General features: G+C 52.0%; 1 protein-coding gene across 2 annotated transcripts in view; it reads left to right on the forward strand.

The window, feature by feature from the left end:
- ARID3B (AT-rich interaction domain 3B) overlaps positions 1-12110 on the forward strand; it is a 62499-nt gene extending 50389 nt beyond the window's left edge. Inside the window, exons 5-9 of one of the 2 annotated variants that reach the window (XM_030931237.1) lie at positions 5826-6009; positions 7158-7435; positions 7559-7813; positions 9130-9231; positions 11474-12110. In XM_030931237.1, coding sequence (XP_030787097.1) covers positions 5826-6009; positions 7158-7435; positions 7559-7813; positions 9130-9231; positions 11474-11637 — 983 coding nt within the window. In that variant the 3' untranslated portion in view covers positions 11638-12110. The remainder of the gene's footprint in view (positions 1-5825; positions 6010-7157; positions 7436-7558; positions 7814-9129; positions 9232-11473) is intronic. The other variant, XM_010375861.2, reaches the window with a different exon arrangement.
- The last annotated feature ends 481 nt before the right edge of the window (positions 12111-12591 follow it).

Raw genomic sequence — 12591 nt, forward strand, 5'->3', positions numbered from 1 at the left:
GAGGCCTGAGTCTGTCAATTGCCTATTGGTTCTTGTTCAGCAGGTAAACTTAGCTTAAAGGCCTTCTTTCTTCATAGTAGAATTTACTTTGGACAAGAGAAATGGCTACCAGGTCCATTAAGCACAAAGCAAACTGCTGAGACCACCCTGCAGATTCTGGCTCTCTCAGTTGTTAGAGGAATCAAAGACACGGCAGGCTTTTGTGTCTGGATTATCCGATGGGAGAAAGCCCCACCATCATCTAGAGAGAGCCCTCGGCATAGTCTCCGCTTTGTTTCTGATGGAACCAAGGGGCCAGCCTGCACTGGAAGCCACTTTAACAGTTTAACAGAGGGCCAACCACAGGGAAGAATGTGCCCAATCTCCTTATCAGCTTGATCTCCAGAACCAGGGTGCCTGAGCAGGGCATGGGGGCTTGTGTGAGGAGAGTCCACTGTGGAGTGAGGAAAACAGCAGCTTCCGAAGTATGCCACGGTGGGGCTGGGCCACACAGTAGGGTGCAGGGGCCACAACCACAGCTTCCAGTGTGCCTCTTACCTGCAGTTTCTCTGTGGTGTGATGACAGTTCCCACAAGAGTCCGTTTTCCCTTCTGGGAAGAGGTCACTGATTAGTTAGGTTACAACCTTGACTTCAGACACCACTGTGACCCTTCCTTGTCTCCTCAGGTTCTGTATCTGCCAATGTCCCCCTTGCCCTAAGCAGCTCTCAGTCTAATATAATACAGTCACTTTGTGTGTGACTATAAAGAGGCTAATTTTTGATGAAATTTCTACATCTGTAACAATATTGTCCTTCAAAGATGCCATCTGAAATAGCCAGGCAGTTAATCCATTGACTACTCAAAATGAATTTGTAATTCCTCTCTGGGGAGTTGCCTTCAGAGGCGGTTCGAACCACACTAGAAAACCTCAGCTGGGTGCAGTGGCTTACGCCTGTCATCCCAACACTTTGGGAGGCTGAAGTGGGAGGATTGCTTGAGTCCAAGAGTTTGAGACCAGCCTGGGCAACATAGTGAGACCCCACCTCTACAAAAATAAAAATACACCTGTAATCCCAGCACTTTGGGAGGCTGAGGCTGGCGGATGACTTGAGGTCAGGAGTTCGAGACCAGCCTGGCCAACATGGTAAAACCCCATCTCTACTAAAACTATAAAAAATTAGCCAGGTGTGGTGGCACTCACCTGTAATCCCAGCTACTCGGGAGGTTGAGACAGGAGAATCACTTGAACCCAGGAGGCGGAGGTTGCAGTGAGCTGGGATTACCCCACTGCACACCAGCCTGGGGAAAAGAGCAAGACTCAGTCTCAAAAGATAAAAACAAATAAAAAACAAAATAAATTAACTGGGCTGAGCTAGGTGGTGTGCACCTATGGTCCTAGCTACTTAGGAGGCTGAGGTGGGAGGATCACCTGAGTCCGGGATTTTGAGGCTACACTGAGCTGTGATCACACCACTGCACTCAAGCCTGGGCAACAGAGTGAGACTCCGTCTCCAAAAAAAAAAAAAAAAAAGAGAGAGATTCAAAAGAAAATAGTGCAAACTCTGAAAGCTGTTTGCAGATGGAGTTTCAAAGCTAGCTGTCGGCCGGGCGCGGTGGCTCACGCCTGTAATCCCAGCACTTTGGGAGGCCGAGACGGGCAGATCACGAGGTCAGGAGATCGAGACCATCCTGGCTAACACAGTGAAACCCCATCTCTACTAAAAAATACAAAAAACTAGCTGGGCGAGGTGGCAGGCGCCTGTAGTCCCAGCTACTCGGGAGGCTGAGGCAGGAGAATGGCCTAAGCCCAGGAGGCAGAGCTTGCAGTGAGCTGAGATCCGGCCACTGCACTCCAGCCTGGGCAACAGAGCCAGACTCCGTCTCAAAAAAAAAAAAAAAAAAAAAAAGCTAGCTGTCCAAAGTGACCTGTAGGACAGCACTTCCTCAGCTGGGCAAGCCCTGCCATGCTGGTTCAACACTCGCCACATCTGTCTTATGCTTGTCACACACCTGGCCACTGCCTGCTCTTTGACACCTGTTTTCCCCTTTGGCCTCAATTGTGAGGGTCCCAGCAGGCACGTCACAGGCGTGTGGGAAGTGTGTTTAAGACTCCTAGTTGAGGCTGGGCACAGTGGCTCACGCCTATAATCCCAGCACTTTGGGAGGACTGAGGTGGGTGGATCACCCAAGATCTGGAGTTCGAGACCAGCCTGGCCAACATGGTGAAACCCCATCTCTACTAAAAATACAAAAATTAGCCAAAAATCACTTGAACCTGGGAGGCGGAGGTTGCAGTGGGACAAGATCATGCCACTGCACTCTAGCCTGGGCAACAGAGTGAGACTCCAACTCAAAAAAAAAAAAAAAAGATTCCCAGTTGAGAGCTGGGTGCAGTGACTGGAGCTTGTAAATCCCAGCTACTCAGGAGGCTAAGGTGGGAGGATTCCTTGAGACCAGATGTTTGAGACTAGCCTGGGCAACATAGTGAGACCCTGTCTCTACAAAAAAATTTAAAGATTAGCCAGGCATGGTGGTGTGCCCCTGTAATCGCAATTCCTCAGGAGGTTGAGATGGGAGGATCACTTGAGCCTGGGAGTTCAAGCCACAGTGAGCTATGATCACACGACTGCACCCCAGCCTAGATAACATAGTGAGACCCTGTCTCTAAAAAGAAAATTTAGAAAAAGATTCTCAGTTGAATTACCATGGAGCTGGTTGCTTCGACTCTGAAAAACATGTCTGGGTAGGTTAATTTATTAAACGCTGTAAGGCATGGTAGGCATGGTAAAGGAAAGACAACCCCTGCCTTCATAGAGTTGATAGTCCTCCAGGGATGTCGGATGAACAGACGTGAAACAATTAGAGAAAGACAATTTGCTGAACTTACAGGGGCATGATAGAAATTCTGAGAGGGAAGAAACCCACATGAACTGGGGTAGTGAGAACATGCTTCCTGGAAGGAGTGGATGTGGAAGGACACTGTGGAGGATTTGACTGGAGGCCGAAAAGAGTGTGTTTTGGGGGCAATAGGGAGAAGGCCCAGCGAGTTGGAGTGCAAGTGAGTTGCTCAGATATGCCAGGAATACTTCATATGTGATCTTTTAAGGGAGTGTTGAGGAACGTGGGTCATGCGATTGGACATGTGAGATGGGCTAGGTAAGCAGTAAGAGTTTTCACAGGTTTTTAAACAAGGAAGTGAGTAATATAGTAAAAGTAGTATTTTAATAAGATTGGCTGCAGTGTGCAAGTTGATCGTATGGATAAGAGGCTACTGCAGGCATCTAACTGTGGGCCAGAGAAGGCCTGGACCAGGATGGTGGCTGCGGGCCAAAAAGGAAGATGCCTTTGAGAGGTACCTCCAAGGATGAATCATGAAGCCTTCTAGCACCCTCAAAGTGGATGATAGGGAGAGGAGAGGAGCCAGTGCTGATACAAGGTTCCTGCCTTCCTGGCTAACTTCCAAGGGTGGTAGTGTTGCTGGGAAAAAATGAGGTGTGGGGAAAGGGAGCTAGTTTAGGGGAATGAAGATGAGCCCAGTACAGACATTCTGACTTGGAAGTAAACAGGTCACATGTGTGAAGATGCCCTAGGAGCTTCTGGAAATGTGAGCTTAGGAGCCCTGTGTGAGGGGACCTTGGGAGTGGTCCTCTCAGACACTCCAGGTAATGCCTTGGAAGGTGTGGACTCAAGGCCATGGGTGTGTTTGGGCAGACAGGCCTCTCAAAGGAGGTCGACGTTAGCCCTGTCCTGCTGGGGGCCCACATCAGGCTTTTGTCTTGCTGGTAGGGGAAGGTTTACTGTCCAGAACAGCACTGGGAGAAGTCAACCAGCACATGAGCTATGTGTCTTAGGAGTATGCCGGTAATCCTCTATTATTTTACCTGTGAATCTGTGGGTCTAATTCCATGACCCCTTTGTCCTTTACCCTCCAAGGACCAGCAGGTCAAGGTAAAGGTCTTCAAGGTCACTAACTCCCTCCCCACACTTAGGAAAGAGGCCTAAGCCAGGTGCTGTGGGTCACACTGCAGTCCTTGTGCTTTGGGAGACTGAGGCAGGAGGGTTGCTTGAGCTTAGGAGTTTGAGACCAGCCTGGGCAATATAGGAAGATCCTGTCTCTACAGAAAATGTTTTTAAATTCCCTGAGTGTGGTGGTGTGCGCCTGTATTCTCAACTACTCAGGAGGCTGAGTGGGAGGATGGCTGGAGCTTAAGGCTGCAATAAGTCATGATTGCACCACTGCACTCCAGTCTGAGCAACAGAGTGAGACCCTATCTGTGAAAAAAAGAAAAAGAAGAGGCCTGATCCTGCCGCAGCAGCCCCACTTATCCATGCCCACAGTGCTTCCTTTTCATTCTCTGGCTTGAACCATCCTGTAAAAGAGTTGCTGAGGCTGCCATTCAGAGCTGAGAAAACTGCTGTGCCTTTAGGGAAAGACGCTCATGGAGCAGAAACAAACAGCTCTTCTCTGCTCAGGTTGGCTTAAGGTCCACCAGGCAGCCCAGTGAGACCTCAGCGAGACTGGGGCAATGGGAGGGGGCAAGGCAGAGGAGCAGCAGTCTGTGTACAGTAAAAGGAGTTTGCCATCAAAAGGCAACAAGTCTCATACCCTGCCCCGGACGGTGACCCTTCCCTGTGGAATTCTCCCCTCTGACCTCCAGATCATTAATCCTGAGGCTGCCAAATGACAGTCATCCATCACGCCTCCTGACGAGCATCCCAGCCGGCTGTGAAAGGACTGGCCCCGCCCTCACCACGTCCCCTGGTGCTCATTAGTAGGCCTTCCTGCTCGGTGCCAGGTTTCCTAATCAAGTCCCTGGCTCCTCTCACTTCCCCTTGGGGCCGCTGGGCGGAAGCTGCTCTGACCCTCCCCCTTTCAGAGGCCAGAGAGTGGGAGAATGATTGGTGTGCGGAGAGAATTGAGTGGCTTTTCATTCCCCTGGAGACCAGTGTGTCCAGCAGCTCCTTTGACATAGCGGGGCACACGAGAGAGAAAGAAACCATTTCTCCATCAAGCAGGAGAGGAGAAAGCAGGCATGTGCAAACAAGCACACTCTTTTTTTTTTTTTTTTTTTTTCAAGATGGAGTCTCACTCTGTCACCCAGGCTGGAGTGCAGTGGCACTATCTCGGCTCACTGCAAGCTCCGCCTCCCAGGTTCACGCCATTCTCTTGTCTCAGCCTCCCGAGTAGCTGGGACTACAGGCGCCCACCACCAAGCCAGGCTAATTTTTTTTTGTATTTTTAGTAGAGATGGGGTTTCACCATCTTAGCCACGATGGTCTCAATCTCCTGACCTCGTGATCCGCTCGCCTCGGCCTCCCAAAGTGCTGGGATTACAGGTGTGAGCCACCGCGCCCAGCCAGGTGGCACACTCTTACAAGCAGCACTGAGCGCTGCCAGGAGGGTGACTAGGCAGGGCTCCCCTTCTAGGAAGTCAGAGAAGGGTTTCCCGGAGGAAGCTGCCACTGAATGGAGTCTGAAAGCTGCAGAGATAAGTTGCCCGATCACTAGGAATAGTCTGGAATCGTACTGCTACCAAAACAAAAAAACACACACACACAAACTAAAAAACAAGCACCTTTGAAATCATCTAGTCTGGCCCTCTTATTTACAGACAGCAAAACAGAACCAGAGAGTCTAAGTGCTTTGCCAAAGGCCCACATAGCCTGTGCATTGGACCTGTCCTGACAGCTAGTCTGAGTCTTCAGGCTTGGGGAGTTTGAGTTAAATTACACTTCCAAACAGATTAATGAGCATTGTTTCCAGCTCAGTTAAAGGTGGGCATACGCGGAATCCTTCTCAGCCTGATGATGATCCCGCTGTCTCTTTCTCTCGGACAACCACAGGGACCCCCATCAACCGAATCCCCATCATGGCCAAGCAGATCCTGGACCTGTACATGCTGTATAAGCTGGTGACCGAGAAGGGGGGCCTGGTGGAGATCATCAACAAGAAGATCTGGAGGGAGATCACCAAAGGCCTGAACCTGCCCACATCCATCACCAGCGCCGCCTTCACCCTCAGGACCCAGTGAGTGGCCAGGGCCTGGGGGAAGGAAGCCGAGGCTGAAGAAAGGGGATGTTGTAACCTAGAGGAGAGGAAGGAAGGAAATTCCTTTGTATAGTTAGCAAGATGAGTGGATTCCCGAAACAGTGGGGAGCTTTCTGAGATTAATCCCTCACTAAACCAAGTAGTGATGAGAGCCGCCATTTACCAGGTGTCTACTCTGTGCTGGTACTTTACGATTTCATTTAAACCTCACAGTCAACCCTGTAAAGTAGGTATGCCCCCATTTTCCACATGACAAAAATGAAGTCTCCAGGGTTAAATAATTTGGCTAAGGCCATACCAGCCAGTAAGTGGTAGAGCTGAGATTCAGACCTGAGCTTCTGTCTCTAAGACCTGTGCCCCTTCCAGGACATTGTCTTCCAAACAGCATCTCCACCCCAAGTGGCTCCTCTTACCTGACATTCAGCTTACCCAGTGGCAGAGGACCCAGAGAAAGGCAGGCAGGAAGGCCCCCTTGGATTGGTGATCTGGTTTTGTCAGCATTTGAGTTAATCACACGGGTGATGGAAGCGATGAAACCAATAGTAGCACTGAAGAATGAGGGCCAGAGAGGAGTCTGTTCTTCTGGAACACTCTGGAGTTGTGCTGTGAAGAGTATGCAATGTACAGCTGACATCAGTTAGGTAGCCTGTTGTAGCTACAACCAGAATGGTGAGGTTCCTGGGTAGAGAACTGCTTCTTGGGACCTAAGACACAAAGAATGACAGTGTCTAGGTCCCATGCACAATGGGAAGAATTGCTCCTGTCTGACTAGCCCAGCTCTGAATAAGATCAAGAAGCCAGAAAGCCCTTGTAAAACATGGGCCTAATTTTTCCCAGGGCACTAAAAAAGCACCAAAACAAATGTGAAACACCAACTAAGATGTTATTTATTTCCCCTAATGAATGGTCCTTCAAAGTAGAGCCTATTTAGGATTGAGTGGCAGTTAGAGGAGGCTGGGGCAGAGCATCCAGCCATCCCAGGCTTTTCTGCCAAGTACACCAAGGTTGCAATCCTTTGCCCTAGAGTCCTGGCCAGCAGAGACTGCTTCCAGAGACCCACCAACCTCAACTGGGTGATCTCTGGTGCTGTTTTGGATTATTATTCCTGCTTGCTTCCTTTCCTCCAGGTACATGAAGTATCTGTATGCCTATGAGTGTGAGAAGAAAGCCTTGAGTTCCCCAGCCGAGCTCCAGGCAGCCATTGATGGCAACCGCAGGGAGGGCCGGCGGCCCAGCTACAGCTCCTCCCTCTTTGGCTACTCACCTGCTGTGGCTACTGCTGCTGCCACTGCCCCTGCCCTCCTCTCCCCACCCAAGATCCGCTTTCCCATCCTTGGGCTTGGCTCCAGCAGTGGCAGCAATACCAGTAGCCCTCGGATATCCCCAGCAGCCACTCTCAGGAAAGGTCAGTAGGGCTCCTGGGGGAGAAGGAAGGGAGGAAGGGATGCCAGTTTCCCTGTGTTCAAGACTGGGGTTTTTTGGGCAAGAGGGTCAATTGTGGATTTTTCCAGCTCCAGTTCTTTTGCAGGTGATGGAGCCCCAGTGACAACAGTGCCTGTGCCAAATCGCCTGGCTGTGCCCGTGACCTTGGCAAACCAGCAGGCTGGTACTCGGACTGCCGCACTGGAGCAGCTGAGGGAGCGGCTGGAGTCAGGGGAGCCTGCTGAGAAGAAGGCGTCGAGGCTGTCCGAGGAGGAGCAGCGCCTGGTGCAGCAGGCCTTCCAGCGCAACTTTTTCACCATGGCACGACAGCTCCCCATGAAGATCAGGATCAACGGCAGGGGTGAGCCAGGCTCAGGGCAGAGCCTTCCGTTACTGGGAAACCCTACGCCCATTCACGCCTCCTGGGACTGCAGGGCAGGGGTGGTGAGGCACAAACTCCTGACCTGGAAGAGGCCCCTCCAGGTTCTGCCTTCTAGGCCCCCAGAAGAGAGGCACTGAGATCTCAGTTCACCAAGCTGAAGTTGTTTAGTAGAGGGGACCACATGTTGCCTCAGGCGGTGCTCTGTTCTCTAATAAGAGGGAAAAGCAGTTATTCACAGAGGAGGAGCCAGAGGCCCTCAGAGAGCTGCAGCGTTTCCCACCAGCCTTTACTCCAGCACCTCACTGGATGTAGGCAAGAGCAGGGCACCGTCTGTAGGTCGGGGAGGAAGACACCCCATGTTCCTGAGGCTCAGCGAGGGGCCAGGTTGCCCCGGGCTAGACAGTGGGACTCAGGAATATAAAGAGAAGGAGGAAACACAAGTTTGGCAGCATAATTGACATCCTTTCCCTTGCTCTTCACATGTTCTAGTGCCCCACATTCTCTTCCCCAAGCCACACGCCCCTTTTCCCATTCACACACATTCTTTCCCATTCTCGTCCTGATGCTATCTCAAAGCAAACATGAATGAGATGTGTGGGAAGGAGCCAGGTGTGAAGGGAGCTGTACATATTCCCAGGCCGCCCCTCCCTACCCCATTGCCCCTGGGGAGCAGAAAGAAACTGGGAGGTAACAGCTCATCCAGGGCCAGGTGCCCTGCTCCTACACAAAGCAAAGGGCTGTTAGAAAAGACAGCTCACTGGGAAGAATTCTGAGTCTGGGGTGAGCCAGGCAGAGGCCGTGTGTGCCAGCACTTGCAGCCTTCCACAAACGCCAGCTGCCCAGGTGGTCATGGAAGGGAGGGGCTGAGGACATAGACTCCTCTCTTTGAGGGACTCAGTCAAAGGAAAGAAGGGCAAGGTGGGTCCTCAAAGTTGGGGCTGGGTCTCGTTGATCTCTGATTTCTTGGGCCTGGTGTGTAGTGTAGCTCGGGGTTTGCCCATCACGTGGAAAGTACCAGTGCAGAGCGGTGGGGCCGGGGTCAGCCTCCTTGCCTGCTGTGATTCCTTTGCTCTGGGAGCAGAGGAAATTGAGGAGATGAACTGTGTCAGTGGAAAAAGCCAGCAACAGGAGGTTGGCGAGACTGGGATCTCCTGCCATACCCTACACTCAGGAGAAGGTTACATAGGTGCCTTCTGACAGCGTGAGGCTTTGACCAGGGTGGCCAGGCAGCATCAGAGAGGACAGCAGGAGTGCTGTGGAAGGCTTGACCAGGCCCATTGTCTCCCTGTCCCCAGCAGAAGACAGAGCAGAGGCCTCGGCTGCAGCACTGAACCTGACCACGAGTAGCATTGGGAGCATTAACATGTCCGTGGACATCGATGGCACCACTTACGCAGGTGAGGCCCTGGAGCTCTGGGGGAGGCCCACGTGGCTGCAGCCAGCCCCAGCGCAGCTCTGTGGCTGACCCTGCCTCTTGCCCTCTGTCTGAACACCTCCCACGGTGGCTTCCTTTTTCCTGGTCTCAGAGTTGCAAAGGTCAGGTGGTCCTCTGGATGCGTAGAGACCGTGGATTGTTAACAGGATGGTAGGTCCCTCCCACTTTGGCAGAAACCCTTCACCTAACCCTTTTAGACCAGTGGTTGGCTCGTTAATGGAAGAAGTCAGTCAGTGTCCCACAATCCCCCGGTCTTCTCATGCACAGCCTTTCTCTGACTGTGGTTCAGCTCTTCTCTTCCTTTTGCAGACTGAGACACAGGCAAAGGAACCCCGGTATAGCAGAATCAGCTTACATTGTTAAGCTCCCCGCCCCCCAGTCTTTTATAGTTATCTCTTCCTAAACCTAATTTAGCAACAGTGTTTTGTTGGTTGGTAGATTTCGCACCTTTACAGAGTCTTTCCAAGGATTTAACTTAGTATTCATGACTGGGCATGGTGGCTCATGCCTGTAATCCTTGCACTTTGGGAGGCTAATGCAAGAGGATCACTTGAGCCTAGGAGTTTGAGACCAACCTGAGCAACATAGCAAAATCCCAAATCTACAAAATACAAAAAAAAAATTAGCCAGGGATGGTGGTGCACATCTGTGGTCCCAGCTACTTGGGAGGATCACTTGAGCCCAGGAGGTCGAGGCTGCAGTGAGCCATGATTGTACCACTGCATTCCAGCCTGAGTGACAAAGCAAGACCTTATCTCAAAAAAAAAAAAAAAAAAAAAGAAAGAAACAACTTAGTATTCATAAAAACAGCAGTCCCTTTCCCATTCCCATTTCATTGGTTTACAGATGAGCTTGGCAACAAGCCCACCTGATACTTGTTAAGCATAGCATTGTCGGGCGCGGTGGCTCACGCCTATAATCCCAGCACTTTGGGAGTCTGAGGCGGGCAGATCATGAAGTCAGGAGATCGAGACCATCCTGGCTAACACACAGTGAAACCCCGTCTCTACTAAAAATACAAAAAATTAGCCAGGCGTGGTGGCGGGCGCCTGTAGTCTCAGCTACCCAGGACCCTGAGGCAGGAGAATGGCATGAACCTGGGAGGTGGAGGTTGCAGTGAGCCGAGACCACGCGACTACACTCCAGCCTGGGTGACAGAGTGAGACTCCATCTCAGGAAAAAAAAAAAAAAACGGGCGTGGTGGCCCACGCCTGTAATCCCAGCACTTTGGGAGGCCGAGTCGGGCGGATCACCGGGTCAGGAGATTGAGACCATCCTGGCTAACGTGGTGAAACCCCGTCTCTACTAAAAATACATAATAATTAGCCGGGCATGGTGGCTCAAGCCTGTAATCCCAGCACTTTGGGAGGCCAAGACGGGTGGATCACAAGGGCAGGAGATCGAGACCATCCTGGCTAACCCGGTGAAACCCCGTCTCTACTAAAAAATACAAAAAACTAGCCGGGCGAGGTGGTGGGCGCCTGTAGTCCCAGCTACTCAGGAGGCTGAGGCAGGAGAATGGCGGGAACCCGAAAGGCGGAGCTTGCAGTGAGCTGAGATCCAGCCACTGCACTCCAGCCTGGGCGGACAGAGCGAGACTCCGTCTCAAAAAAAAAAAAAAAAAAAAAAAAAAAGCCAGGCGTGGTGGCGGGTGCCTGTAGTCCCAGCTACTCCAGAGGCTGAGGCAGGAGAATGGTGTGAACCCGGGAGGTGGAGCTTGCAGTGAGCTGAGATCACGCCACTGCACTCCGGCCTGGGCGACAGAGCGAAACTCCATCTCACACACACACAAAAAAATTTTTCTTTTTTCTGTAGAGACAAGGGTCTTCCTTTATTGCCCAGTGTGGTCTCAAACTCCTGGCCTTGAGCTATTCTCCCACCTCAGCCTTCCAAAGTGCTGGGATTATAGTTGTGAGCCACCGCAACTGGACTTGCTGTTCCTCTTTGTGTACTCTGGGTACACCTGTCTCAGAGCATTTATGACATTTTAGCAAAATTACTCTGACAACCTATATGTCCCCCTCCCCAGCCCATCAGTGCTTCAAGTCAGGACAGCGTTTGGATCTTCTCCCATCACCCCCTAACGCAGTGTCTACAGCGGAGTCAGGCACAGGGCTAGGCCAGCAGTGAATACTTACTGAAAGGAGCTGGCCCGCCCCTTCGCTCTTCCTCTGCCCACACTTGCTTCTCTTCCCCCCACCAAGGTGTGCTGTTTGCCCAGAAGCCTGTGGTCCACCTCATCGCGGGGTCTGCTCCCCAGAGCCTCGGCAGCAGCGCCAGCAGCAGCAGCAGCTCTCACTGCTCACCAAGTCCTACCTCATCCCGGGGCACCCCCAGCGCAGAGCCCTCCACCAGCTGGTCCCTCTGATGGGCAGGACCCAGCTTCCCACTTGCCACTCTCCTGTCAAGAGTGAAGGAAGTTGATGCACAGAATTTACCTCATCTCACGGAGCCCACGTCGACGAGCACCATTTGGCCAGACATTGAGAGTTTGGATGTGCCCGTCTGTCCAGGTTCCATTCAGGTCCTGCTGTACTCTGGGGTCAGGGAGAGGCTAGAGGGGCAGGACAGACAGCGTTGTCCAATCAGGGATTGTCCTGGAGAACTGGGTGGGGGTCTGTGGGTGTCCAGCTTCCTCCAGGGTTCCCCAGCCACCTCCCAGCTCGGGGTACAGTGTATTGACAATCTGTCAGCTGACACAGGGCTGGAGGCCCTCCATTTCCCTTCCCCTTTAATTTATTTCCCTGCCCCTGCCTTCTGCCATGACCCCAGGGCCACTAGTCTCTTCCCCTGTTTTAAGTCCCATATGGGGCTGCTAGGAGCCGAGAGCATGCCTTCATGCTTCTCTGCTGAGCATGGGGTGGGGCCCTTCCAGACCACCTTGCCTACTGTTAGGTTCCTGGGGTATGGGTCCCTCAAACGCAAGTCTTGAATCAGTCCTCAGGGTCCCAGATCCCCCTTCTAATGATCTGAAGGAAGAGGCTGTGAGGGCAGTTGAGGGCCAGGGCCCACAGGGCATCTGCTGACGAGAAGGCAGAACCTTGGGGCTGCCCAGCCCTGGCACCTGCTTCACACGGACCCTTCTCTGACCCCCCAAACCTCATGCTCCCCACTTGCCCTTATCGGCCTGCCCTCCCAAGAACAGCCCACTTGTCCTTTCCCCAGCCCTCTTCTGTTTCTTATGGGGCCGTCTTGGCCTCACCATCCCCACATGTGCCGCTGTCAGGTTCATTGAAATACCTCAGATTTGTAATTGTTGATGTTTGAGTCTTCAGGAAGTATTTGCATCTCTGAAATCTTTTTTATATGTGTTTTGCTGACT

This window comes from Rhinopithecus roxellana, chromosome 5 (assembly GCF_007565055.1).
Source record: "Rhinopithecus roxellana isolate Shanxi Qingling chromosome 5, ASM756505v1, whole genome shotgun sequence".
Classification (NCBI taxonomy): Eukaryota; Metazoa; Chordata; class Mammalia; order Primates; family Cercopithecidae; genus Rhinopithecus; species Rhinopithecus roxellana.